Source organism: Apus apus, chromosome 1 (genome assembly GCF_020740795.1).
Source record: "Apus apus isolate bApuApu2 chromosome 1, bApuApu2.pri.cur, whole genome shotgun sequence".
NCBI lineage: Eukaryota > Metazoa > Chordata > Aves > Apodiformes > Apodidae > Apus > Apus apus.
In genome coordinates this window covers 206,090,396-206,116,470 of record NC_067282.1, presented here as the reverse complement: position 1 = coordinate 206,116,470, position 26,075 = coordinate 206,090,396, and the positions used below count along the sequence as shown (strand labels likewise).

General features: G+C 53.3%; 1 protein-coding gene across 6 annotated transcripts in view; it reads left to right on the top strand.

Annotated features, from left to right (window-relative positions):
• The window catches only part of SHANK3 (SH3 and multiple ankyrin repeat domains 3), a 311,807-nt gene that overhangs the window by 195,414 nt on the left and 90,318 nt on the right, over window positions 1-26,075 (top strand). For all 6 annotated transcript variants that reach the window (XM_051612097.1, XM_051612081.1, XM_051612074.1 and 3 more), the window contains one exon: window positions 10,551-10,626. In XM_051612097.1, the coding sequence (XP_051468057.1) occupies window positions 10,551-10,626 (76 nt within the window). The remainder of the gene's footprint in view (window positions 1-10,550; window positions 10,627-26,075) is intronic.

The following is a 26,075-nucleotide window of genomic DNA, read 5'->3' as shown; positions in this document are numbered from 1 at the left end:
GAACTTCAAAGTTTTGGCACTAGATCCTGTCCAGATTCCCTTTCCCCAGCATTACCCTTCACAGACCATTCTGCTTTGACCACTTGGCAACAAACCCATTCACGTACCATGAGTAGTTCAGTGGTCAGTTCAGGTGCTACAGGTGTTCTGGGCAAGAGCTGGACATCCACGTTCCTTGGAGCGATGGGTACAAGTGCACTGAAGTCAGGCAGGTGGGTCAAGGTCTGGGTTTCCTGTGCCAGTTACCTGTGAGCCTCTTAGCAGTGCTTGGCACTCTCAGCCCATTTATCTCTCTTGCACTGTGTCTCCAAGGAGCCAGGATCTGCTGGTCTTTAAGCCCTCTTAGGCTGACATTTGAACTGGAGGGAATGCGGAGGAATTGGAATTTGAAATACAAACAAAAAAAAAATCAGGTGCTTAAAGTGGTTTCTCCGGAGCTGATTTGTATAGGTCTGTAAAAGACAAGTCCAAAGCCTTATTGAGTTTACAAAAAACCCACATCATGGCCATTTGGCCTCCTGCAGGGAGAACCTGGACTCAGCAGGATAGTTTTATTGACATTACAGAGAAGAAAGAACAAGAGGCTGCTCGGAACAAAGTTTTCCAGGGCTGCTGCTGGTGGCCAGGGAGGAGAGGAGATGCTGGTGTAGGCTGGAACAGTTCTGGATCCTGCAGTGCTCTTGTTTCAGCAGAGCTGGTTCCCTGCTTTCCTCAGTTAACATCTTCATTTCTTGTCTTCTGGAACTTGCAACAAAGGTTTGTCCTGTTTCAGGCTGCTGGGTGCTGAGGTCCCTCCTGAGCCCTCTTTTCTCCAGGCTGAACAAACCCAGTTCCCTCAGCCTTCCCTCACAGGGCTCAGAGGCTTCCCAGGCCTTGGATCATTGTGGCCCTTCGCTGAACCCTCTCCAGCCTGTCCACAGCTTTTTGTACAGCAGGGACCAGAACTGGGCACAGTGTCCCAGGGGAGGCCTGACAAGTGCTGAGTGGAGTGGAACAATGACCTTTATCTGCTGGAGATGCCCTTGGTGATGCAGCCCAGCATCCTCGTGGCTTTCCTTGCTGCTGCTGCAGCACACTGTGCACTCATGTTGAGCTTGTTGTCCCCCAGGACCCCCAGGTCCCTTTCCACAGGGCTGCTCTCCAGCCAGGTAGATCCCAGCCTGTGCTGCACTCCTGGGTTATGTTTTTCCAGGTGCAGGACCTTGCATTTGTCCTCACTGAACCTCATAAGGTTCTTGCTAACCCTCTCTTCCAGCCAATCGGGTCTTGCCGCAGGGTGGCCCTTCCTCCCTACGTCTCCATTTCCCCACTCAGGTTGGTATCATCATCAGACTTCACTGGGCTGCACTTGATCCTGTCATCCAGGTAACTTATGAAGAGAAGATCTCAGCTAAGGACTCTTACATGGAACTGCTTATGTTCGGGTACTCATCTCTCAGAGCTGTTGCTCAGCATCTCCTGCAGTTACCACTGGCTTAAAAAACCAGTCAGTCTGCATCATCTTGTCTGTGTCTGAGAGGAAAAAGAAGTCTTGGTTGAAGAGTTTGGCCTCAGCTGTGTTGTTTGTCCTCATTGTAATAGACAAGCACCACAGGATCTAAAGACCAGTAAGTCTGATAGTTTTGGTGGTTTTTATATTGAAAATTAGTGAAGACTAGAAAAAAGCAATATAGACTCTTCCTCTTTCTGAAACCTTTTAGGGGGAAGTCCACTAGATACCACGCAAGTCTTTGAAGTAGTCAAGAAGCTCTGGGATGAGGACAGACACAGTGTACCAGAGCTTTCAAAATGCTGTTAGGTAGGCTTTCTCAAACTTTGCTTTTTTCCAACCATTGTTTTAAACCAAAGGGTAGAAATAGCCAGGCAGCTTCTACAGCAGGTAGAGGTTGCCTCTGGTGGGCCACGAGCCTTTCCAGATGAGGAGGGGCTGAGTTAAAAAAAGGTGCAAGTGTCAGGAGAACACAGTGGGAGCCTGGGGCATGGAGAAGCTGAGTGTTTTCTTGTTTGTGAGAATTAAGGGACAGTCAGTGGCACGAGGCAGGGAGGTTAAGGCCACAAAAGGACCCATGTCCACAGAGATCTTGTGGCTCGTTGCCGCAGTCAGGGCTGGTGAGAGGCTCCAAGAGGACATTAGGCACATCTGTGGGGTCACGTTCCTTAGGTGGAGTGGAGTAACAATTGTGATACTCCCACTGCTGGGGGCAAAACTGAAGCCTTTTGTAGAGCATCTTTGGTCAGAGCATCTGCACTGACCATGCAGCTTGCCAGCACACAAAGCCTCCCTCCATCCTCCTGGAAGGTCTTCCTGCAGACCCTTCCCATCTGGGAAGTCTTTGAAGTCACTGTGGAGAATGAGGCTGCTGCAATCTTCAGAGCTGATCCCAGTTCTCCCTCTGCAGCAGGAGTATAACGTGGGAGGGTGGGCAGATGGAAACATGATGATCCTCCCCAGTCTTGCTGTGGTTGTGGTTTCTTCACTGCTTGCAGTGTCACCATCCTCTGTGGCCCAGTGGGTGCCCGTGTCTCCAGAATCTCCATTCTCCATAGCTGCACCAGGTTCCAGGTGGGTTGTTCTGTCTCCTGGTTTCCTGGTCTGGGAATGAGCTTTTGCAGGAGGACAATCTCACTTGTCAGCTTCCCCTCTTCACTCTTTGTGATCCCATCTCTTGGCTGGGTGGTGGGACAGCACTTCTGAGAGCAGCTGGTCCCAGAGGTGTGATTCCCTGGTAGGCAGGCTGCTCTCCACACCCTGTGGGGGATACTTCAGGGCTCCCTCAGCCCTGTCAGGTTTCTTGCACTTTTGCACACTCCAGACAGTGTGAACATATGTGCTCCTGGACGTGTGTCCCCATGTGGCTGCTGTCCATCAGTGTGGTCATCACAGACCCTGCTGTGGCCATCTGGCACTTCCTGCCCCTGCTAGAGCCTGTGCCTCCAAAAATAGACCTAGTACCAGAATCCAAAAAAGAGCTTGGAATTCCCATTCCTCCCTTACTGTGGCTCTGGTGGCCCTGGCTACTACTTGAAGGTCTAGTTAACTCAGCCTTCAGGCCAGGGCCCAAGGAAGTTAGATGCTGTGGGCAGAAGAGCATAGTCCAGAGGCATTCCTGGTTTTTATTCTGGCAAGATGACGAGACACACCTTGTGTGTGGCACCCTCAGCATTAGCTGTGTCTGCATCCGTGGCCTCTGATGACCTCCAGAAAGGACATAACAGGTTTTGGGTGAGATCCAGCTTATTGGAAGAACTTCAGGCTGCCCTGAGGGTTGTGGGCATTAAAATGTCCACAGGCTTGGCCACTGTCATATCTTCAGGGTGGTCCTTTTGACTCTGGAGCCCTTACTGGACTAGAAACAGCCAGTTCTTGGTGTGACTGTTCCTCTCTCTGGTGTCACCTTCACACTGGGGGCAGATGCAGTACCAGATCACAGGGGGGCTGCAGCTCTGGCCACGTGTGGGGACAAAGGGCTCAGCTGGTTGGGGTGAGTCAGCACCAGGTGTGCTCCAGTGAGCTGGGTCATCTGCTGGAAAGGTGTCTGCAGCAGCTCCCTGGGAGACACGAGGACATCAGGTCTGTCTGCACAGGGCAAGGACGAGAGCACAAATGTGATGGAAGGTCTTTTGTCTCCTAAGAGACTGCAGGTGGCAGCTGTGGAGGTGGTTGTGTTTGGCATAAAGGCTTTTGGTGTAGGTTCAGTGGTTTAAAAGGAGATGTTGCATCTGGAAGGTAGGTCCTGCCTTACACCTTGGTGAAGAGCTTTGCTCTGTCTTCTCAATAACCTCCTCATCTGTCTAGGGGGAGAGTGTTATGTTCTTCTGAAGCTGTCTCCTTGGATCCACACAAAGCCCAGTGGCCAGCTGGGCTTTACTGGTCTCATGGCAGGTGGCTCCTCAGTGCAGTAGTGCATGAACACCTCTCCCCTCTGCTTCACCTGCTGCAGGTTCCACTGGTCTCAGCGAGGATGCTTTGATCATGGAGTCACAGAAGGGTTTGGGTTGGAAGGGACCCGAAAGACCATTTACCTCCAACCCCCCTGCACGGGCAGGGACACCTCCCAGCAGCCCAGGCTGCTCCAAGCCCCATCCAACCTGCCCTTCAACACTGCCAGGGATGGGGCAGCCACAGCTTCCCTGGGCAACCTGGGCCAGGCTCTCCCCACCCTCACAGCCCAGAATTTCTCCCTCACATCTCAGCTCCAGCTCCCTCTGCCAGCTGGAAACCCTTCCCCCTGCTCCCATCCCTCCTGCCCTGGTCAGAAATGCTGGTGCAGGGCTGGCAGGCCTCACCCTAGGATTTGGCTCTGGAAACTGTTGGCACATACGATCTTCCCTGGAGGCATCTAGCAGCCTGTGGGAGTTCCTGATCCTCATAGACATGTTTTATACCTATTTATAGAAAAAAAAAAAAAAAGCAAAAACCCAAACAAAACAACAGGTCAGATGGAAAACACCCATGCTGGGATCCTGTTGTTGTCCTCCCTCCCCTGGTGCTGCAGAGGGGTCATGAGCCTCTCCCAAAGGATGTGTCCTGCTGATGGGTTCATGGGAGCAGCATCTCCCAGGTGCCTGGTGCAGTTTTCCTGGGGCCCCTGCAGCTGGGGCTGCCCTGGTGTGTGTGGACATCCTGCCCAAGCACCCCAGCCTGTGGTGGAGCAGGGCCAGGTTGGACAGGATTCCTTCCGAGGGCTTCGGTCTCCATCAGAAACAGCTCAGCTGCCTGGATGGTGCCTCTGGAAAAACCTTTGTTGCAGAAATGTGGATAAATGCAGGTGGAACAGCTGTGGAGACCTTCTGCTGAGCAGAGTCTCCCCAGCCCTGCTGTGTTTGGTGGTCAGGCTGAGCCTCCAGCTCCTGGGGCTGCCAGCCTGGCCCCACCAGGGTGAAGCTCAGAGGCTGCTCTGACTCACAGTTATTTCAGAGTAGATTTCCATTTTATTGGCATTTTTTGTTACAGATAAGCTAAAAACTCCAACGAGCTTAATGGTATCGTGAGCATAACTCATAAGTTAAGGGCAAGAGAGACTAATACAATTATCTCCTCTGTGTGTTCCTTAACACAGGGCAAAGTTTCATCAGCTGGGTCATGTCTTGGATGGAAATTGTTGTGTGAAAGTAAGAACAGTGCAGCAAGGCTTCAGAAAGTGTTCACTCTTAGAGAAAAGTTGTATTTGAACTTGGAAGGGTAAAGACCAGTCCTGGGGAAGGCTTACCTGGGTTAACCACCCTGTATAACACACAGGGACACCACCAGTCACTAAGGAAATACTTTTTGGGGCCTTTCTCTGTTTCCAGGCAGCAGATCCAGGAGCTGCAGGGACACGAGTGAGTTCATTCTCCTGGCAGCCCCTTGGGAAGGGGAAGAGTTGGAATGTCAGGGTTTCCCTGCTCATTTCCACCTGAAATCAGGCTTGTGGCTGCAGCAGGCAGATCCGTGCCTGGCTGGGACAGGGACAGTGGCCAGTGGTGGCCATGGCTGGTGCTGAGGTGATGCCCTCCAGTGTCGTACCTGCTCCAGCTCCATGGGGTGCAGCAGCACCCAGCTGCTCTCCAGGCTCAGGCCCTGCTCCCTCCCCAGCTCAGTTCAGCTTCTGAAATGATTCCCTTTCTCTTCCTGGCCAGCGCTCCAAGGCTGCTCCAGCCAGATTTGCTGCCTGGCACAGAGCCTGGAAGAGGCTTTAATTGTGGTGGCATCTGCTCGTCAGCCCACTCCGAGTCAGGTGCTGGAGCGCGGTGTGGGATGCGTGGGTGGGATCCAGGCTGGGCAGTGTCCTGCTCTGCCAGGTGGGCAGCAGGGCAGGGGTTGCAGGACCCAGGGTCTCGCTGCCTCTGGGGCTCAGACACCAGTTCTCAGACATCCTGAGCCACCAGGGCTCTCCCACCAAGCCTCTTCCAGCCTTGGAGGGTTCCTCTGGCTGTGGTCCCAGTGCTGGCTGTGTCCACAGAGCAGCTCAGCTCTGCCTTGGCACCCAGAGCAGCCTTGGCCAGGCTCCTGGTCCAGAAACCACCCGTGTCCTGGGCTGTCACCAGCAGCGTGGCCGGCAGGGCCAGGGAGGGGATTGTCCCCTCTGCTGAGACCCCCCTGCAGGGCTGGGGCCACCTCTGGGGTCCTCAACACAGGAAGGACACGGAGCTGGTGGAGAGAGTCCAGAGGAGGCCCCGGAGATGGTGGGAGGGCTGGAGCAGCTCTGCTCTGGAGACAGGCTGGGAGAGTTGGGGTGTTGAGCCTGGAGAAGAGAAGGCTCCAGGGAGACCTGAGAGCACCTTCCAGTGCCTGGAGGGGCTCCAGGAAAGCTGGGGAGGGGCTTGGGACAAGGGCAGGGAGGGATGGGAGCAGGGGGAAGGGTTTCCAGCTGGCAGAGGGAGCTGGAGCTGAGATGTGATGGAGAAATTCTGGGCTGTGAGGGTGGGGAGAGCCTGGCCCAGGCTGCTTGTGGTGTCTCTCCCTGGGTGATGAGGCAGCTCTAAAATGAGTTGGGCTCCCACAGTGAGACAGGGCACCTGGGAGCCTCCTCAGGGGTGGTGGCACAAGAAGTGTCCATGTGCTTGAGAAGGCACAAGTACAGACCCCAGTCTTCTTCTTCCAGAGACAACATCTCTTCTCACTTGTGTGTTCTGCTCTTAGTTGGCATTTCAACCCAGGAGACAGATTCTGTTTTAAACCTTTGTTCTCAATGACTGTCGAGCCGGTGTCTCCCTCCCTCAGTTCTGTATCTGCCAGGTGGCTCCCTGGGTTGCAGTGACCTTGGCCTCTCGGGTGGTTTCCTGCAGCTCTTGAGTGATAACTGTAACATCCCTGCTGCTGCAGTGACCTGTCATCCTGTCACCCTTCCCGCTGGGCTGCGGCGCTGGCCCCTGCGTGCAGGGAAGGGGCTTGTTGGGCTCCCTTGGCTGCAGGGTCCAGCCTGGGCTGGGGTGGTGGCACTTCTGCCTGCTCACCTCCAGCAGCTCCTGCTGTTACTGGGCTGCTTGGGAGGCAGCTGGTCAAAAAATAGGTGATAAAGAACTCACTGCCAGTAATTAGTGTTGTGTAAATGTTGTGTTTAGTAAGATTAAATAGAAATAAGTTCTAGGCAGCATCTAGAAATGTACTTCCAACAAACTTGAGAAACAAAAAGGTGCGTTTTCATATTCCAAAGTAGTTACTGTCTCAGTTTGCAGCCCAGTGCTGGTGCCTGAGGGATGAAGGGCTGGGGACAAGCCGGGTGCTGGAGGATGCTTGGGAATGGTACCCAGGCTTCCTGGCATTCCGCCCTGGCTCAGCCAGGCTGTCTGTCTGGTGGGTTTGCCCAAGAGTTGTTTTTCTCCCAGAACCTTCTCTGGCACATCCAGGCTGCTCTTGGCCAGCCGTGGGACGTTCATGTTCCTGTGTTTTTACCTGAAGTATTAGGCAGACTTTCTAGAAAGAGGCGTTTTACAAACTGCACGGAAGCTCTTCCCAGGCAGCGTGGGGAGGAGCCCCAGCACAGCCCGCGCCCTCCTGCTCCTGGTTTCCGGCCCAGAGCTCCATGTTCCCAGATCTCTGTTCCTCCCTGTCCTTTGGGGCTGCTGCACGGACAGGACAAGCCCCTGCCACCTTGTGGGCACGGTGGGTGGCCCTGGTGTCCTCTTGCTCCTGCTTCTCCAAATACAGACCTGCCCCTGCACACCTGCTCCTCTCCATCCATCAGCCTCGGTCCCGGGGCCTCCGTGACGGCTCCATTAACCGCGCCGCTATATTTAGGAGTCAGGAAGAGAACGAGCCCTTGGGCTGTGGACAGCCCATAAATCCATCTCCCATCACCAAATCCCTGGTCTTTTAGCTGGAATGAGACCCACAGAGGTGTTTGCAGATGAGGCACACGTGTCCGTGTGTGTGTGGAGGGAGGCAGGGGAAGCGGAGGAGGAGGCAGAGCAGGGTGGAGAGGAGGAAGGAGAAGGGATGGAAGCAGAGGGGCTGGGGGAGCCTGACTTCCCAAAGACAGGAGCAAGCAAGGAAGCAGGACAGGAGGAGGGGGTGTCTGTCTGGACAGGATGTGGTGCCACCAGATGTGCTGCCAAGGGACAGGGTTTAGTGGTGGATGTTGCAGAGTTAGGGTAGTGATTGCACTCAGTGATCTTGAAGGTCTTTTCCAACCAGAGTGATACTGTGATAGGGCACCCTGTGCCGCAGCAGCAGCTCGCTCCCAGGGGTCTGAGGGGTCTGGGGGTGTCTCTTGCTCAAGAGTGTCCACCCATGCCATGAGGAGGAGCAGGTGGATGTGCTTCGTGTCCGCTGGTGTGACCCGCTGGGGCTGTGCCCGGCCATCACCTCCACGGGTGCCCTCCCTCCTTTCCCTCTCCTCTTTTCATACATCATGTCAAGTTGTGAAGAGCTGTGGATGCCAACTGCTTCACAGGCACAGCCACTAAGACTTGTCCTGATGTTTTAGGTAGTTTTAGACCTCTGCCATGTTTCCTTGTTTCCCAGTGGGAATTGTGGGCTCCCAGCTGTGCCCAGGCAGAACCAGAGCTCCTTCTCTGGAGATACTCAAAACCTGCCTGGATACAGCCTGGTGTAAAGTGCTCTAGGAGATCCTACTTCAGTGGGAGAGTTGGACTCGATGATCTCTAGAGGTCCCTTCCAACTCCAGCAGTTCTGTGATTCCCAGCTGCAGTTCCCTGAGCAAGGGCCTGGGTGTTGGAGCAGGGACTTCCCTGGGAACACAGGGAACTCCCCTTCCTCATGGCTGTGTCCTGCCCTGGGTGTACTGCCAGCAGGGCCAGGGCTCCCCAGCAGGGAGCTGAGAGGACGGTCAGGCCACAGGTTGCCTCCTTCCTCTCTCTGAGCGTGTGGCTCAGCTCTTCATCCCCCCCGTCTCTGTTCCGTGGCATAGTTTGTCTTGTGGGCAGTAAGATTAATTCCTTGGTTCTTTGAGGCAGTTTCTCCCAGGACGGCAGGGACAGGGCTCGATGGACGACCACCTGCTCAGAAGATCCACAAGCAGCCATCAGCCCCCCCTGCTCCAGCAGGCTCCAAGAAATCTCCCTCCAGTTTAGGTAAAGTGAGGCTGGAACAGCACTTCGGGTGAGCAGGGCTGCTCCCTGCAGGGTGACATCCCCGGAGGCTCCTGAGCTGGGCACAGCAAGGGGGGGCTGCTCCTCACCTGGCACCCCCTGTCCCTGTCCCTGCTGCCTGTGGGAGTTCTTGTGCACTCACGTCCTTTCAGGGGGATCACCAGAGCACCCGTGGCTGTCTCTGGGATGCTGCATGTCCTGTGCCCCGTGGGGTCACTGCTTGAATCACCTGCCCTGTGGTTAAAAACCAATTATTGATCACATACCCCCCATGCACATACATTTACTTACAAATTATCACAGAATCATGGAAGGGTTTGTGTGGGAAGGGACCTCAAAGCCCACCCAGTCCCACCCCTGCCATGGGCAGGGACACCTCCCACCATTCCAGGCTGCTCCAAGCCCCATCCAACCTGCCCTTCAACACTGCCAGGGATGGGGCAGCCACAGCTTCCCTGGGCAACCTGGGCCAGGCTCTCCCCACCCTCACAGCCCAGAATTTATTCCTAAGATCTAAGGTCCCTTCCAACCCAAACCAGTCTGGGATTCTGTGGTTCTAGGAGTTGGTTGGATGCGTTGGGTTCACGTGAAGCACCAGCTGCTTTCCTGCGAGGTGGGCCTTGCACACTGTCCCTGGGGCATGTGGTAAGTCAGGTTTGGTGGTGTGATGCAAGTTCCTTCTCTGTCAGGAAAACAGCAGCTTCAATTCTTTTCCATCTCACTGTCATGTCTCCTCTTAAGCCATGGGCTGCAGACCACATGTTGGATGTCTGCAGTGGGCTCCCTGCCCCTTGGCCGTGCGTCAGGCTGCCTTCCTCCAGCAGCCCGCAGGCCCGGGCATCCCTCTTCTTGTCAGCTTCCAAAATCAGGCTGGCAGATTCTCCAGCTTTTTCACACTTCTGAGACAGGCAAGTGAACAATGAGGGATGTTTCACCCTTAAGGGGAGATGTGACCTGACAGGCACGGCCTGAAGTGGCCCAAGCGCTGGGGACAGCACGGTGGCTGAGACACGTGGGAGCAGACGTGTCTCTAGGTTCCCAGCTGTCCTCCCTCCCAACTCCTGTGCACCTGGAGAACTCAGTATCCCTGGGGAGCAGGAAGGCTCACCAGGACTGCAGGCATCTCCTTGGTGGGAACGGATCCCTCTGTGCCGAGATGTGCGGGGTTGACGTGTCCAAAGAGAGCAAGAGCTGGAATCTGGCTGCAGCCTTGGGATGGGGAGCATGTTTGCCTCAGTGGTGCTGAGCCTCCTCCTGGGCTCTGCTTTGGAGTCTTGGTGACACTTGATGACTTGATGTGGTTTGGAAGTTTCCGGCAAGGGGATCTTGCATTCACAGGAGCTGTTTGTGGGCGTGTGTCCACGGGCACGCACGGGGGTGACACTGGCTCCTGTCTGTGCACAGATGTCACTTGCTTGCACGACAGCAGGACTCACAGTTTGTACACCAGGGGAAGGGGAGGCACAGGGAGGTGTCGCTTCAACTCTCAGCTTTGTGATGTGTCTTCTTTCTTGCAGAAACCAGAGAAGACAGAACAAAGCGTCTCTTCCGACACTACACTGTGGGCTCCTACGACAACTTCACCTCTCACAGGTGAGCACCAGCCCTGGCTCTGCCAGGGTGGAGACAATGCAGGCCCTGCAGAAAGTGTCTCTTCTCCCCGACACAGCAGAATGTGCTGGTTCCATTTCACAGGGAAGAAACTTTTCTGGTTGTTTTGGTCGTTTCAGTTACAGTTTAGATCAAGTTCTAGGGAAGGCTTAGGTGAATGAAACAGAAGCTGCAGGGCAGGCTGGCTCATGTCTCAGCTGGGGGACAAACGTTCCGGAGAGTTTTTTGGGAGCTCTGGGGAGTGAGGAACATACTGGATGCAGATGCAGAGTTGTAGCTTTGCTCTGGAGGGGAGAAGAGGAGGATGCTGGTGTGCAGGGGATGGAGTAGAGAAGCTGTCCCTGTGCTGCCTGGACTGCAGGGGTGGCCACCAGGGCTCTGGTACAGGGCGGTGGAGCATGCTCACCTCAGTGTGGAGACCAGCCCTGGGGAAGAGGGCCAGACTCTGCAGGAATCAGTTGTGAAAGCAGGGGTGACGTGGCTGGTTTGTGCCCATGTGGACACTTTGGCAGGAGGCCAGGCTGTGGGAATGGGTCTGGTGGTTGGATCCAGGCTTTGGGCACTGGGGTCCTGTGTTGGAGGGGTGAAGGTGGGGTTGCTCCATGGTTTGTCCTCTCTGCTGGCCTGAGGTTCAGGGCTCTTCGGAATTGCTGGGCGTTACAGCCGGGGGTGGGCATTGCTGCTGGTGGCCTCCCAGGAGCAAACTGGGAGGAGTCATGGTACAAAAACTAAGTTATCCTCAAGCCTTGGAGCTCACAACAAGGCAGTGAATGTGTTCTGGTTTACTGAGCTGCTTATCTCACGTCTGTCTCCATGGGTCTGAGCACTTCTTACTCAAAGCAGTGTCCGAAGCTTGTTTTGATTTGCAAAAATCCCATGACAAGTTTCTTCAGGGCTGTTTGTGTTCTTAACTGATCATGAGGCTAAAGAGAAGAGGCTTCTGTGACTCAGAAAACAGTAACAAAGAAAATCAGAGGGGGAAAATGGTCCAATCTCACCATGGCCAAATGCATCAGGGAGCCCCCAGAAGGTCTGCGCTGGAGTCATTGGTTGCTCTTGGTCTCAAAGGTAATGAAATAATTAATGAAATAATGAAATAAATCTATCTTGGCACATGGAAGGTAACACACCCCAGAAGAAGCACCCTGAGGTACCCTTGCCCATTAAACATTTTTCAGCTCTTCATAATTGCTTAGGAATGAAGATCTGATGTCACTGTGACATCACAGTGGAAACATCATCTTTAGCACCAAGACATTTGAAACAGAGTGGGGTAGAAAACAGAACTGAAGCAGTGGTGAAAGGAGTCACTGGTGGCACTGGGTGGTCCGAAAGCAGCTGAACACTCAGACAGAAAAGCAGGAAGTAATGGGTATGGGAAAAAGCAGCAGCAGTTTCATGTTCAGTGAAGGTGCTGGACTGACCTGCTCAGGAACAAGATCTGGGGATTTGCTTTGATTCCAGTCCAGACCTGAAACAGTAATTGAATTTTTTGAATTCTTACAAAAGGAAAACAGAACAAAACAGAAAACATAATTATGAGTGTATTTGTGTAGATCTATACTTCACCAACATGTTGAAACCTGCAAGCAGCTCTGGTCTTTCAGACCTAAAAAGTCATACTTGAAAAGTTGTCAGGGAAAACAAACAGGTGCCCAGAACTGTGAAACATCTTCCTTAAGAGGTGAGACTAGGGAGACTGAAACTCTCAAGCTTGGAAAATGAAGACGAAGGAGAAGGGGTTTGGCAGAAGTCCATGAATGTAGGATATGGAACCAGTGACCCAGAGGTAGCTGATCCCTGCCAGTCTCTTCCTGTGCAAGAACATGAGCTGCTGAATGTCAGAGCCGTTCAGGTTGGAAAAGACCTGCAAGATCATCGAGTCCAACCATGAACCTGATGCTGCCAAGTCCATCACTAGGACATGTCCCTAAGTGCCATGTGTACGTGTCTTTAAACAAGAGCCTGGAAAGCCAACAGGAGGAGGTTCTCCTGAGGGAACCTGTGCAGATCCGTTCTGAGTGTCCTACAAACTGACCCAGGTTTGGAAAGCCGTGGGACAAACCCAGGGAGGGAAAGTCATTTGCTGGCTTCTGAATCTGAAGAGCCCAGCTGTAGTCCAGGGACCTGCCTGGCATTCCATGATTCTATGATAGTCCAGGACAACCTCCCCCAGGCTCAGGAATGGCCCACTCTGGCAAGTAGGAAAAGAGTCAGGGGCCTGTGGGGCTGCACAAGGAGCTCCTGGCTATGCCCAGACACAAGGAGGAGGTGTACAAGGGGTGGGAGCAGGGAGGAGTGACCTGGGAGGCATAGACAGACACTGCCCAGGCCTGCAGGGATGGGGATGGAGAGCCAAAGCCCTCCTGGGGGATGAGAAGGGGAGAGAGCTCTGCAGGTGCCACCAGCAGCAAAGAAGGGACTGGAGGGAGCCTGAGTCCAGTGCTGAGTGGGACACGGGCCCTGGTGACAAAGGACGAGGTGAATCAGAGGTACTAAGTGCTCTCTTTGCCTCAGTTGTTACTGGTAAGACCCTCCTTGAGCAATTCCTGGGCCCTCAGAGCAGAGGAAGAGTCTGGAGCAAGGAGGAGTTGTAGGATCAGGTTAGGGAACACTTTAGACAGGACAAACAAGAGTCCCTGGGCCTGGTGAGATAGACCAGGAGTGCTGAGGGAGCTGGCTGGTGGGTTTGGCAGGTCACTGCCCATCATCTTTGAAAGGCCATGGTGGTCAGGAGAGGTTCATGATGGCTGGAAGAAAGGAAATGCCACTCCTGTCTCCAAGGAAGGCAAGGAGGAGACTGTGGGGAGGTCCAGGCAGGTCATTCTCATCTTGATCCCTGGGAAGGTGGTGGAGGAACTAACTCTGGAAATGGTTTCCAAACAGATGAAGGACAAGGTGGTGACTGGGGGTAGCCAGCCTGGATTTATGAAGGGGGGATCCCTGGTCCCTGTATTTAACAGCCTCTAATGGATCATTACCCTGTTAATTTGCCCATGGACATGTGACTCGAGTGTTTCACTCTCCTGAAATGGAGCAGGAGCTGAGCTTGGCTTTGGAGGAGATGGTGAGAATGAACAGCAGGTGCTGCGTCTTCTTCTCCTGCTTTGTCAAAGTGTGGTGATTGGAAATGAGAAAGAAGTTCCTGAAGGCCTGTTTATGTGCTGGTCATTCCTTCAGAGGCTGCTCTGAGCCTCCCCAGGCTCCCTGTGCAGGGGAAGGGGCCACCAGCCTCCCCACCAGCCAGACGTCCCACCAGAGGCCCCAGGTGGCTGCAGAAGCACCATGTCAGTGGAAGCTTCTCTGCTGTGCTTGCTGGAGACCACAGGGTGGCTCTTGCTGAAGCAGCAGAGGGTGTTGGTGTCCAGGCTGGCATCATGGGACTGGGTTGAGGGGCTGGAGCCACCAGGCTGCCTTGGTCAGCCTCACAGGATGACCTGGAGCTTGGGCTCCATAGCAGGCAGCTTGTGGATGTGGGGTGGTGGTCAGGAGTGTGGGATGAGGATTCACAGGGTTTATCCTTAATAAACAGGATAAACAAAATGGTTGGGTTTTTTTCCCATTTTAAGAAATATTAAACGTTGGAGCCAATAGATTCCTTGAGAGCAGAAATGAAGAACTGACTGAGGGGCTGAGATCACTGCAGCAGATCCATCAACATGGTTTGCAGGAGGATGCTTATTCCGTCATCTCTGACTTCACTGGAGGTCTCAGATGTGGGAGAAAATTAACATAATGACAATGTTTGAGGAACAGCTTAAAAGTACTTGAGAAAATTACAAGTGACTTTAGATTTCAGGAAAAGCCTTTGAAGTAGTTGCAGGTTTGAATGGGTGCCCCGAGCAGGGAACAGCTTCCCCAGCTGAACCACCAGTTGGGGTGGGGTCTATAATTTACTCTTTTTTGGCTTAGTAAGGTGAAAAGAAAGCTACGAATATGTGGAGAGGTGTAACTGAGAAGATGGGAAGAGACCAGGCTGTAGCCTCCATCAGGCTCTGGGGGATGGTTCCCAAGCTGTAATGTCACAGTGACAGACACAGGGATGAGGCTGTTCTGGGACACGTTCCCCACCTCACATGGGGAGCACTTCGAAACATAACTGCACTTAAAGGAAGGAGAGAGCACAAGGCTGCTCTAGGGTCAGAGTCAAGGTGTGTTGGGGTGCCCCGTGGTCACCAGAGGGCAATGACAGCTGTCCCCAGACCTCTGAGGATGAGGAGAGCAGGACAGGGCTCAGGAAACCTCATCTGGTTTGAAAGAGGAATAAGGCAAACGAGGAGAGGAGTCTGAGCTCGTTCTTATCAGGAAGAGGCAATCACAGGGGAATTGACTTCTCTGATGAACTATGTTAAAGGAAGAGATTAAAGTGATTCAAAATTCATTCTGTAAAATTAAGAGCCCACATTCCACATGGCACAGCTGGGGAGGAGAAGAACTGGGAGCAATAGACAATTTCGGATTTATTTTTTATTATTCAATCACAGGGATTAGTTGGCCAGGAAGGGAGATTAGAGCATGAGGACTCAGGAGCCATCTGGATGGGCCTGCCCTGAGAAGAGAGGAAAATCATGAAGTCTCTCAGCAGGGATTTCTGTGCTCTTAGCTGCTTTGACTGGCCAGATACATCTATGCACAGAATTAGAGAACAGTTTAGGTTGGAAGGGATGTCTGGAGGTTTCTAGCACACCTGGTTGCCCAGAGCAGGACCAGCTAGATCAGGTCGCTTTGCATGTGTCCAGGGTTGGAGGTCCCACAGCCCCCTTGGGCCAGGCTTTGTTTCCAGGGTGAAAAATTGTCCGTGTCTCTCATGATCATTTCTTGTGCTTCAGTTTGTGTCAGTTGCCTCTTGTCCCATCCCCATATGCCTCCAAGAGTCTCTGTCTCCTGCACAGCCTCCCCTGGGGCAGCTGCAGGTGGCAGGGAGGTGTCCAACATTCCTCCTCCAAGCTGAGGGAGCCCGGCTCTCCCCTGGAACACTTGATCCCCATGTGTTCAGATGGACAGAGGGAGCCCACCAGTGATGTGAGTGAGGGGCAGAACCCCCTGGAGATGGCTGGGGTCACCTCTCCCTTCCCCCAGGCACACAAGAGCTGTACCCGTGTCTGCCCCGCAGCTCCTTCCCTGCCCGTCCATCCCTGCTCTGGCTCACCTCTCATGGCTGTAGCTCCTGCTCTCCATGGATCCCAGTGCCTGTGCCTGTGTCAGAGACAGGCTCTTCTCAGCAGTTCCCAGTGTGAGAATGAGGGGCAACAGGTACAAGTTGGAACATGGGAAGTTCCATTGAAATATGAGGAAAAACTTCTGTATGGCGAGGGTGCCGGAGCCCTGGGACGGGCTGCCCAGGGAGGCTGTGGAGTCTCCTTCTCTGGAGATATTCCAGACCCACCTGGATGCAGCCCTCTGTAAAGTGCTCTAGGGGATCCTACTTCAGCGGGAGAGTTGGACTAGATGATCTCTAGAGGTCCCTTCCAAGTCCAGTGGTTCTGTGATCTCCATCTCCTGGGCACCTCCCCTGCACCCTGGTTTCCTGAGGCTGCTCTGGGGGTGTATGAGCCAAGAGCTGGTTCCCGTCCTTCCAGACAGGACCAAGGGGTGACTGGATCTCTTGAGTTGTTCCGTGGCTGTGGGTGGCTCTGAGACAACTGCCTTGAGCCCCTTCCATTCTGTGGGTTGTTTATTGGCTGTTCCTGCCTCAGCAGCCCCAGCAGCTCAGGGCTGGTGCTGAAGGGTGCTGGGCAGGTGGAACCTTCCCCAGTTCTGCTTCCCAGAGGGACCCTCTGGGAGGTGAGCGGCAGGCAGGGAGCTGGGAATGGCATCAGCTTGTTCTGTCCTTCTGTGTGACTGATCAGCCAGCCTGGGGAGGCTCTGAGCAGGGTCAGCGGGGGCCTGGGTATGGGCAGTGCCCCTGCAGGAGGAGTCCTGTGCTTGGACATGGAGACTGGGAAGGGGCCTTGGGCAAACATCTGGGGCAGCTGGAGCCGCTGGTCAGGTGGTGGCTGCTGGTCTGGAGAGGTCCCTGTTTCCCTGCATGGCAGGAAATGGGGTTTTGCAGCCCGACTAGTTGGAAGGAGGTAATTTGCACCCGGTTGGTGCAGCCTGCATCTCTATAGCAACAGGAGCGTGGAGGGAGAAAATGAAATCTCTCCTTGAAAAGGCTTCTGCATAATCCTGCTTGTCAAATTAACGCGCCTTCAGAACAGTCTTTTAACATCTTTTGGTGAACGGTGTCTTGAGGGACCACTTGCCTCTATCACGGAGAGGTTTGAGAACACGAAATGGTGACAAGTGAGTTCCCCCAAGCCTGAGCTTCCCCCCAGCAGGACCTTGTGCCCAGGCCCCGTGCCAGGCTGCCTGGCTTGGCCTGGATTTTGGATGTTGGGATCAGTGGGTGGTACGAGGCTCCGTGGCCTGTTTGATAGCAGGAACAGGACCAGGTAGGGAGGTACGAGCTGATGGGAGGTACGAGCTGATGGCAGGTGCCTGCAGCCAGCAGAGGAGCAAGAGCTGGGCAGCTCCAGCCTTCGGAGCTGCTTGTGAATGCTGAGGGGAGACTGGAACGGGAGCTGCTGGCTGGACCCCACTCGTGCTCTTCTCTAAGAAAATATTCAGGAGAAGGAGTTAGCAGTTGGAAAAGCAGGTCCTGGGAAACTGCATAGTCTGCCCAAAGTTATTTACCAGGTGCAACAACGCTAGGGCTTGGGTTTTCCTCCCTTTTTGCAGCTCAGCAGAGGGTGCTGTGCCTAGTGCTGGGGCTGTGGCTGGAGGTAAAGCTCTGGAGAAAAGGGCTTGGTGGGAAGGAGGGCATGTTCTGACCTCGGGCTTTGCTGGGAGCTTGGTCAGAGGAGTCCTTCTTTCTGCTAGGTGTCTGCAGGAGGCCTTGGGCAGGTTATGGGTGGAACACAACCAGAGCTTGAAAGAGGGGACAACCAGTAGAGCTGCTGGTCACTCAGCAGCTCATCTGTCTGAGCCTGACGTCTGCCTGGCTCCGGCTGTATCTCCAGCTGGGAGTCTGAAGCCAGACCTGCTTAGCCATGGATTCCTGTAGGACATCTTCTCCGAGAGGGTCTGGAATCATGGATGGTTCTCAGCAAGCGTCAGCTGGGCAGCAGCTGGTGGCATGTGTAGGATGTTAGGAAATGGGCAAGAAATAGAAAGGCTGCTAAAAATAGCATTCTGCTTCTCTGTGAATCCACACCTTGGCAGTCTCTGACTCGCAGCTGATGTTCACTCATCTGAGTAAGAAGAATTAGGAAAGGTTCAGAGACAACCAGCAAGGGTGGCCCAAGGCACGGACCACTCTTCATGTGAGGAAAGGTTAAATAGGCTGGAAGTCTTTGACTCTGGGAAGAGGTGCCTGAGGGAGCTTTGACAGCATTCTGTGAAGGGTGAGTAGGCAAGAGGGGGAATATGGAACAATGGTGATCTCAGTACAGAGGAGTGAGGTGGCACTCGGTGCAATCAGCAAGCAGCAAGATTAAAACAAAACAAAGTACTTTGTCACACTGCAGGTGATTAACTTGTAGAATTTATTCCTGCTGCATGTTGTGGAGGCCAAAAATATAAATGGATTGGAAATGAGGGTGCAGAATTACTGAAGAGTGAATTTGTGAGCAAGGAACATGGTGACCTGTGCAGGGGCTTGGGGTGAGGAGCTCAGAAGCAGGTAAGGTGTCACACAGGTAGGTCCCTAAGGTGTCAAACCAGTGGATCGTTGGTCTTTCAGTGTTACTTACACTCTTGCCTTTGCTGTTTGCTACTGTTCCTCAGCCCCAGTCTCCTGGAGTAGCCTGTCCTTGTATTCTGGTTTATGAGAGGTTCCCTCAGGTGGAAGGAACCAGCCTCCCTCTGTCCTCCAGCACTGAGTGCAGGTGAGCACTCCAGAGTAACTTACAGAAACAACAAACCACCAACCACAAAAGGTCACAAATCCCACAGAGGGTATTTTCTTGTTCCTTCGTGGTAGATGGAAGAATAAAACAAGTTAGACCATGTGGAAGCCTTTTCAGTTCTTCTCAGCCACCTTTAGAGACGAAGGATTGGCTTGGTTCTTTGAACATCTGACAACCATTCAGCTTAGTTGTTTTTCTTCCATGGTGCAGTTCTCTGGTTGATGCTTGAAAACTAGATTTCCTACCACCCATTTGGTATCTCTGAGCAAGGTGCAGATGTTTCCTCTGGTGCTGCACTTCCTGTGGTGGTTTTCTCCCGTCTACAGAACGTGGGAGAGAAGACACGTTTGTCATCTGTCCTTAGTGGAGAGATGAATCTGGTGTAACTTCAGACAGTTCAGTACCTGTTCACCTGACCTGATTGTCAGGGTCCTCTCTGTAGTATGCAGCAGGAAAGGGGCCTTGCAGGGGGCAATTAATTTCCATCTAAAAGGATCATTTTTGAGGGAACCAAGGGAGAGCTCGTGCACATGGAGATGTGTCCAGCAGAGCAGAGTAATTGAGGAGGGACAGAAGATGTTGCAAATGCCCTCAGGGGGTCACTGCAAGTTCTGAATGAGAATTCAGAATCATCTTGATGGATGAAAACTCTAATTTGGAAACAGATGCAGTCTGTTGAAAAGAAATGCAGATCAGCAGAGCTGCAGGAAAGTAACAGCTGCACAGATGCAGAACAGAGAAGAATGAGGAAAAGGTTCAGAAGTTACAGCGAATCCTGAGCTGAACATCACTTGGCAACAGCAGAACGTTGTCAGAACCAAAGACAATAGGATATTCTGACACAAGTGCAGGAGCTGAGCACTGGCAGGGTGTGAGCTGAGGTGCTGAGCTCGTGGGAACAGCCCTCAGGTGCACGATGTGAGCTGCAGAGGTGGGAACAGACCTGCTCCCTGCCTTCTGGAATAGGGCAGGAGGTAATCAGGGATGATCACATCAAGCAGGACTTCAGCCTGACAGTAGGAGAAAATGTCTAATTATTACAAAAAAATATTACCTAGGTTATTTAAAGGTTTCTTCATTGGAAAATAAAGACCATTTTAGACAAGCATCCTTTGGGGATGCTTTGGTATAACTGGTCCTGCATGAGGTCAAGCCTTCTTAAAATCCCTTGTGGTCAGGGGTTTTGTGGTTGTGCTGCCAGTCCTGCCACGTGCCACCCTTGTTACTGCAGCCCTGGGAGCTGCTCCTTGAGCCTCCTGGGGAAGGGAAATAAGAGTAGTTCCTCAGCATGACCAATTGTAAGTTATTTGTGCTTGCTGCCAGAAAGCAATTCAAAGCAGCTGCTACAGGAGATTGTCGTCGTTCTCTGAGCTGCATCATTATCTGCAGAAGGCAGAATTATGAAAAATGCTGTAGATTCTTACAAGGTGATCTTAGTGAGTTTTGGTGGACTTTTCTTTTGATTATAGTCTGCTGGTTCTTGTTCTTCCAGGCAGATGATAACCAGATCTTTATAAACAAATGCAATTACAAAAACGGTGTCCAATGTTCCTTCCTCTGGCCCTTCTTCAGCTCGCAGTAGTTCACTGAAATGGGGCAGAATGACCAGAGCTGGGTCCTGCTCTGATGAGACACCAGGGAGAGGGGCCGTTGTGTGGGGGTAGCTTCCTGTGTCCAACAGCCCGTTGCATGTTACCCAGGTGCTGTATTTGATTACCAGGCCTTCTGGTAGCCTGAACCATGGGCATTTGCCCAGGTCTGAGCTGCTCCCCACCCCAGCGAGGGGACAGGCAGGGGCATCTCCCAGCACAGCAGGAGCAGCTCCTGGTGCAAAGGGAGGGGAAACTCCTGGACTTTCCACCTGTCTGATTTGGGAGATTATTTGTTCCCCTCTTCAATTGTTTGACTCGGAGCACCGAGGTGTCCGTGAGTGACCTCAGAGAGGTCCCTGGTCGTTTCTCTTCCTCTGACCAGTTCTTGTGTCTCATCTCTCCTGAAGCTGCATCCACAAAGTGGGGCAGTGGAAGGTGAAGGGGGAGCAGAGCAGCACTCAAGAGCAGCAGTGACAGCTTCCAGACAGTGTCTCCCACAGGCAACTTGGAGAAGTCAGAGTCCATCCCTTCCTCAGCATGATGCTCAGTATGTAGGTGCTCTCTCCAGAGGAAGTTCTGCCTTATTCCAAGGCTCTCGAATCACATCTTGAAATCTGATATTTTTTCTCAGTGTTTGAAAATTCAAAAATACCATCAGTGTTTTCCTTCAGCACGTACCCATGTGTAGAGACCTGGATGCCTCTTGACCTTCTCTTCCATAGGAATAAACCAAGCTGACTTCCCCACTGTATGACTCCCTTTTCTCCACCTGGGATTCTTTTTTCATTGCCTCATGATCTCCAGTGTTTTCACACCATTCTTGAAGACACCAGCTGGACTATTCTGGTAAAGTCATGTGAAGAGAGCTCTTGTTTCCTCTGGATCAGCTCTGTAAGTCCAGAGCTTGCCTGTCTCCTCTTGGCTGCTGCTGTGGAGCTGCATCCGTTTGGATTGCTGCTTTCCAGGACTGTCTCTTCCCTTGGAAGCAGAGCCTGTGGTTTTGATACTTTGCATTTACCTGCATTAGAAACGTTCCTTGTCCTGAGTGGTGGTGCAGTTGGGTCACTCTGACAGAATCACAGAATCACTTAGGCTGGAAAAGACCTTCAAGATCACCGAGTCCAACCATTAGCCCTACTCTCCCGAGTTCAGCACTGAGCTGTGTCCCCAGGCACCACATCTGGGCAACTTTTAAACACACCAGGGATGGTGACTCAACCACCTCCCTGAGCAGCACGTTCTAATGCCTGACAACCCTTTCAGTGAAAAGCTCTTCCTAATGTCTGGTCCAAACCTCTCCTGGTGCAGCTTGAGGCCATTGCCTCTTGTTTTATCACCAGTTACTGGTGAGAAGAGACCAGCACCCACCTCTTTACAATGTCCTTCCAGGTAGTTGCAGAGGGTGATGAGGTCTCCCCTCAACCTCCTTTTCTTCAGGACAGCCCCAGTTCATTTAGCTGCTCCTCATAAGACTTGTTCTCAGGGCTGTTCACTAGCTTGGTTGCCCTTCTTTGGACACACTCCAGCACCTTGATGTCCTTGTGTTGAGGTGCCCAAAACTGGACACAGTATTTGAGGTGTGGCCTCACCAGTGCTGAGTACAGAGGGACCATCACATCCCTGGTCCTGCTGGTCACACTATTCCTGATGCAGGCCAGGATGCCATTGGCCTTCTTGGCCACCTGGGCACCCTGCTGGGTCATGTCCAGCTGCCTGTCAACCAGCACCCCCAGGTCCCTTTCTGCTGGGCAGCTCTCCAGCCACTCTGCCCCAAGCCTGGAGTGTTGCCTGGGGTTGTTGTGGCCCAAGTGCAGGTCTCAGCACTTGGCCTTGTTGAACCTCATGCAATTGACCTCAGCCCATCCGTCTCATCTGTCCAAGTCTCTTCAGAGCTTCCCTCCCCTCAGGCAGATCAACACTTCCTCCCAACTTGGTGTCATCTGAAAACTGACTAAGGGGGCACTCAATCTCCTCATCACTCCAGGACTGTTCCCTCTCTGCTGTCTTTCCAGCAGACATCTGGGAAGTTAAAGTCCCCCATGAGAACAAGGGGTAGTGATTGTGAAACCTCTCACAACTGCTTATAGAGTATTTCATCCACCTCCTCATCCTGGCTGGGAGGTTTAGAACAGATTCCAACCACTATATCACCTTTGTAGGCCTTCCCCTTGTTTCTTGTCCATAGGGACTCAGCCCCACCATCACTTCCATTAATCTTTAGGCATTCCTATGTCCCTCTGATAAGGAGGGCCACCCCACTGCCTCTTCATCCTCACCCATCCCTTCTGAAGAGTTGGTAGCCATTGACTGCAGCGCTCCAGTCGGGTGACTCATCCCACCAGGTTTCTGTGAGGGCAACTGTGTCATAGTTCTGACTTTTGACTCTGCTGCACAGAGGCCCCCAGCTCCTCCTGCTCGTTGCCCACGCTGCAGGCAGGCTCTGATTCAGTCTGGACCAGCGCGGCGCCGTGTGGGGCTGACAGGACACGGCTGCCCTGGGGGCTGCTGCCTGCCTTGCTGACAGTTTCTGGCAGTTGGTGAGAGCCCTTTCAAGGTACTGATACTTCCTGCTGGAAGGCTGCAGAGTGTGGGATTAGCTCATGTGCAGAGGTACCAAACCCTGTCGTCTCCTGTGGTTCCATCATCAGTTGTTCTGGGATCTTGACAAGGTGCTTGACAGGATCGACCTCCCGCTGAGCACACCGAAGGGATTTCCTGTTCAATGTTCCAAAGAAAACATTCTGTTAATTTGCTTAGGACTGCAGTCAGGCCGATGGTTTGTAGTTCTCATGTCAATCCTGGCAGTCCTTCCAGGGTCAGGAGTTGCCCAGGTTTCCAGAGTTTCTTCAACACTGGCATTTGCTCCTGAGCTGGTGCCTTAGCTGAGGTCCCCAAAGCTCTCCTGTGAGAAGCATCCCAGCTTCTGGGTTTGAAATGCTTTATTTTCACAGCCTCTGCCTCGTGCTCTCATAGAGGTGACAAGTTTTCTGTCCCACCCACATCATTCTGGTAGGTGGTGACAAGTGCCCTTCTCTGTTCCAGACTCAGTGCCAAAGCACCTGCTGGACATCTCTGTCATTGCTCTGTTCCAGTTCTCCTTTCCTCACCCCCCTCAGTGCTGAACCACATCCCACGTGTCAGTCACCTCCTCCTGCCATGGCCAGGCTGGAGGTGCCGTGGAGAATGTGTGTGGGAACAGGGCTGGTGTGTTCCACGTGTTGGAAATGCTCTTGAAGGATCAAGGCATTTCAAGAGAAGTCATGAAATATGCAAAAAGCTATGAAGAACACATTTTGGTGCATGTAATCTGGGCAGGTTCACCTCTCTGGAGGGGTTTGTGAGACCAGATGATTTCAACCAGACTGGTTTTGACTTTCCAGCCAAAGCAGGATCTGCAGCATCACTTGTGCTTGGGTGTCAAACTGAGAGAGGGGAGCTGGAGATGAGTTGTGAGGGAGAAATTCTGGGCTGTGAGGGTGGGGAGAGCCCGGCCCAGGTTGCCCAGGGAAGCTGTGGCTGCCCCATCCCTGGCAGTGTTGAAGGGCAGGTTGGATGGGGCTTGGAGCAGCCTGGAATGGTGGGAGGTGTCCCTGCCCATGGCAGATGGGACTGGATGGGATTCAAGGTCCCTCCAACCCAAACCAGTCTGGGATTGTATGAAAATAAGAGGTTTCTTCCACAGTTCCACTGAGTCGTTTGTTTTTAACTGCCCTTGGCAGATGTTTGCCAAGATCTTCTCTGTGCTGGTGATGTCCTGGAGATGAAATGCAGCTCGGGCTTCTGGTTTCTGGTGGCATTTTCTCTCTGATTGTGTGCCTGAAGTTCAGCTGCCTATAACTCTTCAGCACAGTAACTTGTGACTCGTGCTGTGATTACAGAGAAGGGGAATTCAGCCCTTTGTGATACATCAGTTAGAAACTGGCTTTGTAAGAACAAGGACTAAAAATGCTCTGCAGATCACCCCGTCAGCACAGAAATGCTGTGGTTGCTGTTTCACTGCTCACTTACCCACATGAGCCTGGTCTGCCCAGGATGAGGGGGCTGGGGAGATGCCCCTCGCCCTGGAGGGACATGTGGAGCTCCTGGAGCCAGCAGACACCAACAGGGATCCTGCTGGCTGGGGACCCACTCCTGTCACTTTGGCAAGAACTTGAGCGTTTTAACAGCCAGGGTGATTTATTGTTGAACAGAATATGGTGGAGTCCCCTCTGTGTCCTGGCTCCCAGGTGTGCCCCTGCCCCTCTGGCAGGAGCTCCCCAGCTGCCCAGGGCACCCCACGGTGGTGGAGCACCTGCCAGAAGCCATGACCTGCCCAGGGTGCAGGTGCCCCTGCACTTCAGACAGCAGTGGTAACGGGACTTTGGTTTGTGATTTGAATTTAATCCAGTTAGGACAACGTTTAATATGCTGACATCAGTTATGGGGATTCGAAAGCAGCTTCTTGGCCCATCTTCTGTAGGAGATGCTGAGGAAGAGAAGATTCATGCCAGAGGAGTGACTGTAGCTGGGTCTGGCACTTCACATAAAGGCCAAGTTGGGCTTCAGTAGCGTGAGGGAGAATTCAATCACCAAATGGGAAGCTGGATGTTTCAGTCAGGTATGTCATTTAATAATGGGTCCTGCTGGTATTCTGGATGAGCTGCTTTCATCCTCATGAAATTAAATATCTGCCTTTCTCCAGTGGGTTTCATAGATCTCGTGGCAAGAGGGGGTTCAACCTCAGATTTTGGAAGCATCTCACCTGGGATGGAGAAGCTGCTGCTCTCCCTGCTGTGCCTGGGTGCTGATCTGCTCAAATGGCCCCCAGGGTGGAGAAATCCTCCCTTGCAGAGGGAGGCAAGGCAGAAGGAATAAGTGTGTGACCGTGACCTGCAGCGCTTGGCAGTCTGAAGAAGTTGTGTGTTACTCAGGGTAGCTCTGGGCTCCTGGGTGAGATGCACCCACCAGCTGCCTGTTGGAGCAGCAGGGTGCGCAGCCTTGGCCCTTCCCTGGGGAGGGCAGCCCTGGTGCTTGGGGAAGAGGCACAGAGACACCCCTGAGCACAGGCTGAGGCAGAGCACGGGCAGAGACCAGCAGGGACGGGCTGTGCCCTGCGGGTGCAGCACAGCGCTGGGGCAGGCAAACCCACAGCCTCCAGACTTCCTCTCCACCCGTCGTTCCGTCCGGGACGGCACTTGTCATGCATCCCCCTCTGTAAATCATGAGCTAAGTCTGTCAGTAGCGGGCGTGAAGGCTGATTACCCCCCAGGGCAATTACCAGCTCGTGCCTGCTGCTGCAGGGGCCCAGGCCTTTCTTTGGCCCTGCAGTCCCTGCTGCCGTGCTCTGAGGCGCATCGCCAGTGGCATCACCGGCACTCAGAAGGTGCCGCTGTCCTCTCTGGCCCTGGGCACACGTGGGGACCTCCTGGGGCTGTGTGGGTGGTGCTGAGCCCCAGCAGGACCCTGGCAGCCCGTGGAGCCACTCGCCCTCCGTGGAGCTCCCGATCCCAGCGCCCTTGGCCGCGGGAGCCTCGGCAGCCCTGGGAGAAGGCTGTGGAGTTACCTGTGGGTTCACTGCACAAGTCTGCCTGTGTGAGCACTGACAGGCACGTGCACAGCAGGAATAATGTGCTAAGAAATCCCAGTGGGTCTTACAATCGTTTCGTGCAGGTGTGAGTTGCCGCTGGAGCTGCAGGGCAGACGAGGATCACCCCACAGCCCTGTCCCTCTGCTCCGTCCTTGGCCGCTGTGCCGGCACCGGAGCAGCTGAAGGAGCTGGGACACTGCTGGGTGTTTTGTGAGGGTGATTTTATTGTAATGTGTGTTCTTTTGGGAACGCTAATTAACCTTCAGGCTAATGGTTACCCGGATCTCTTACCTTTTGTTTTTAAAAGCATAGTATTCTGTTTGCTTTCCGGAAGCTCCTGCTACGTTTCTGCTCTTTTCTGTCTTTTCAGGAGTAACTGCCAGG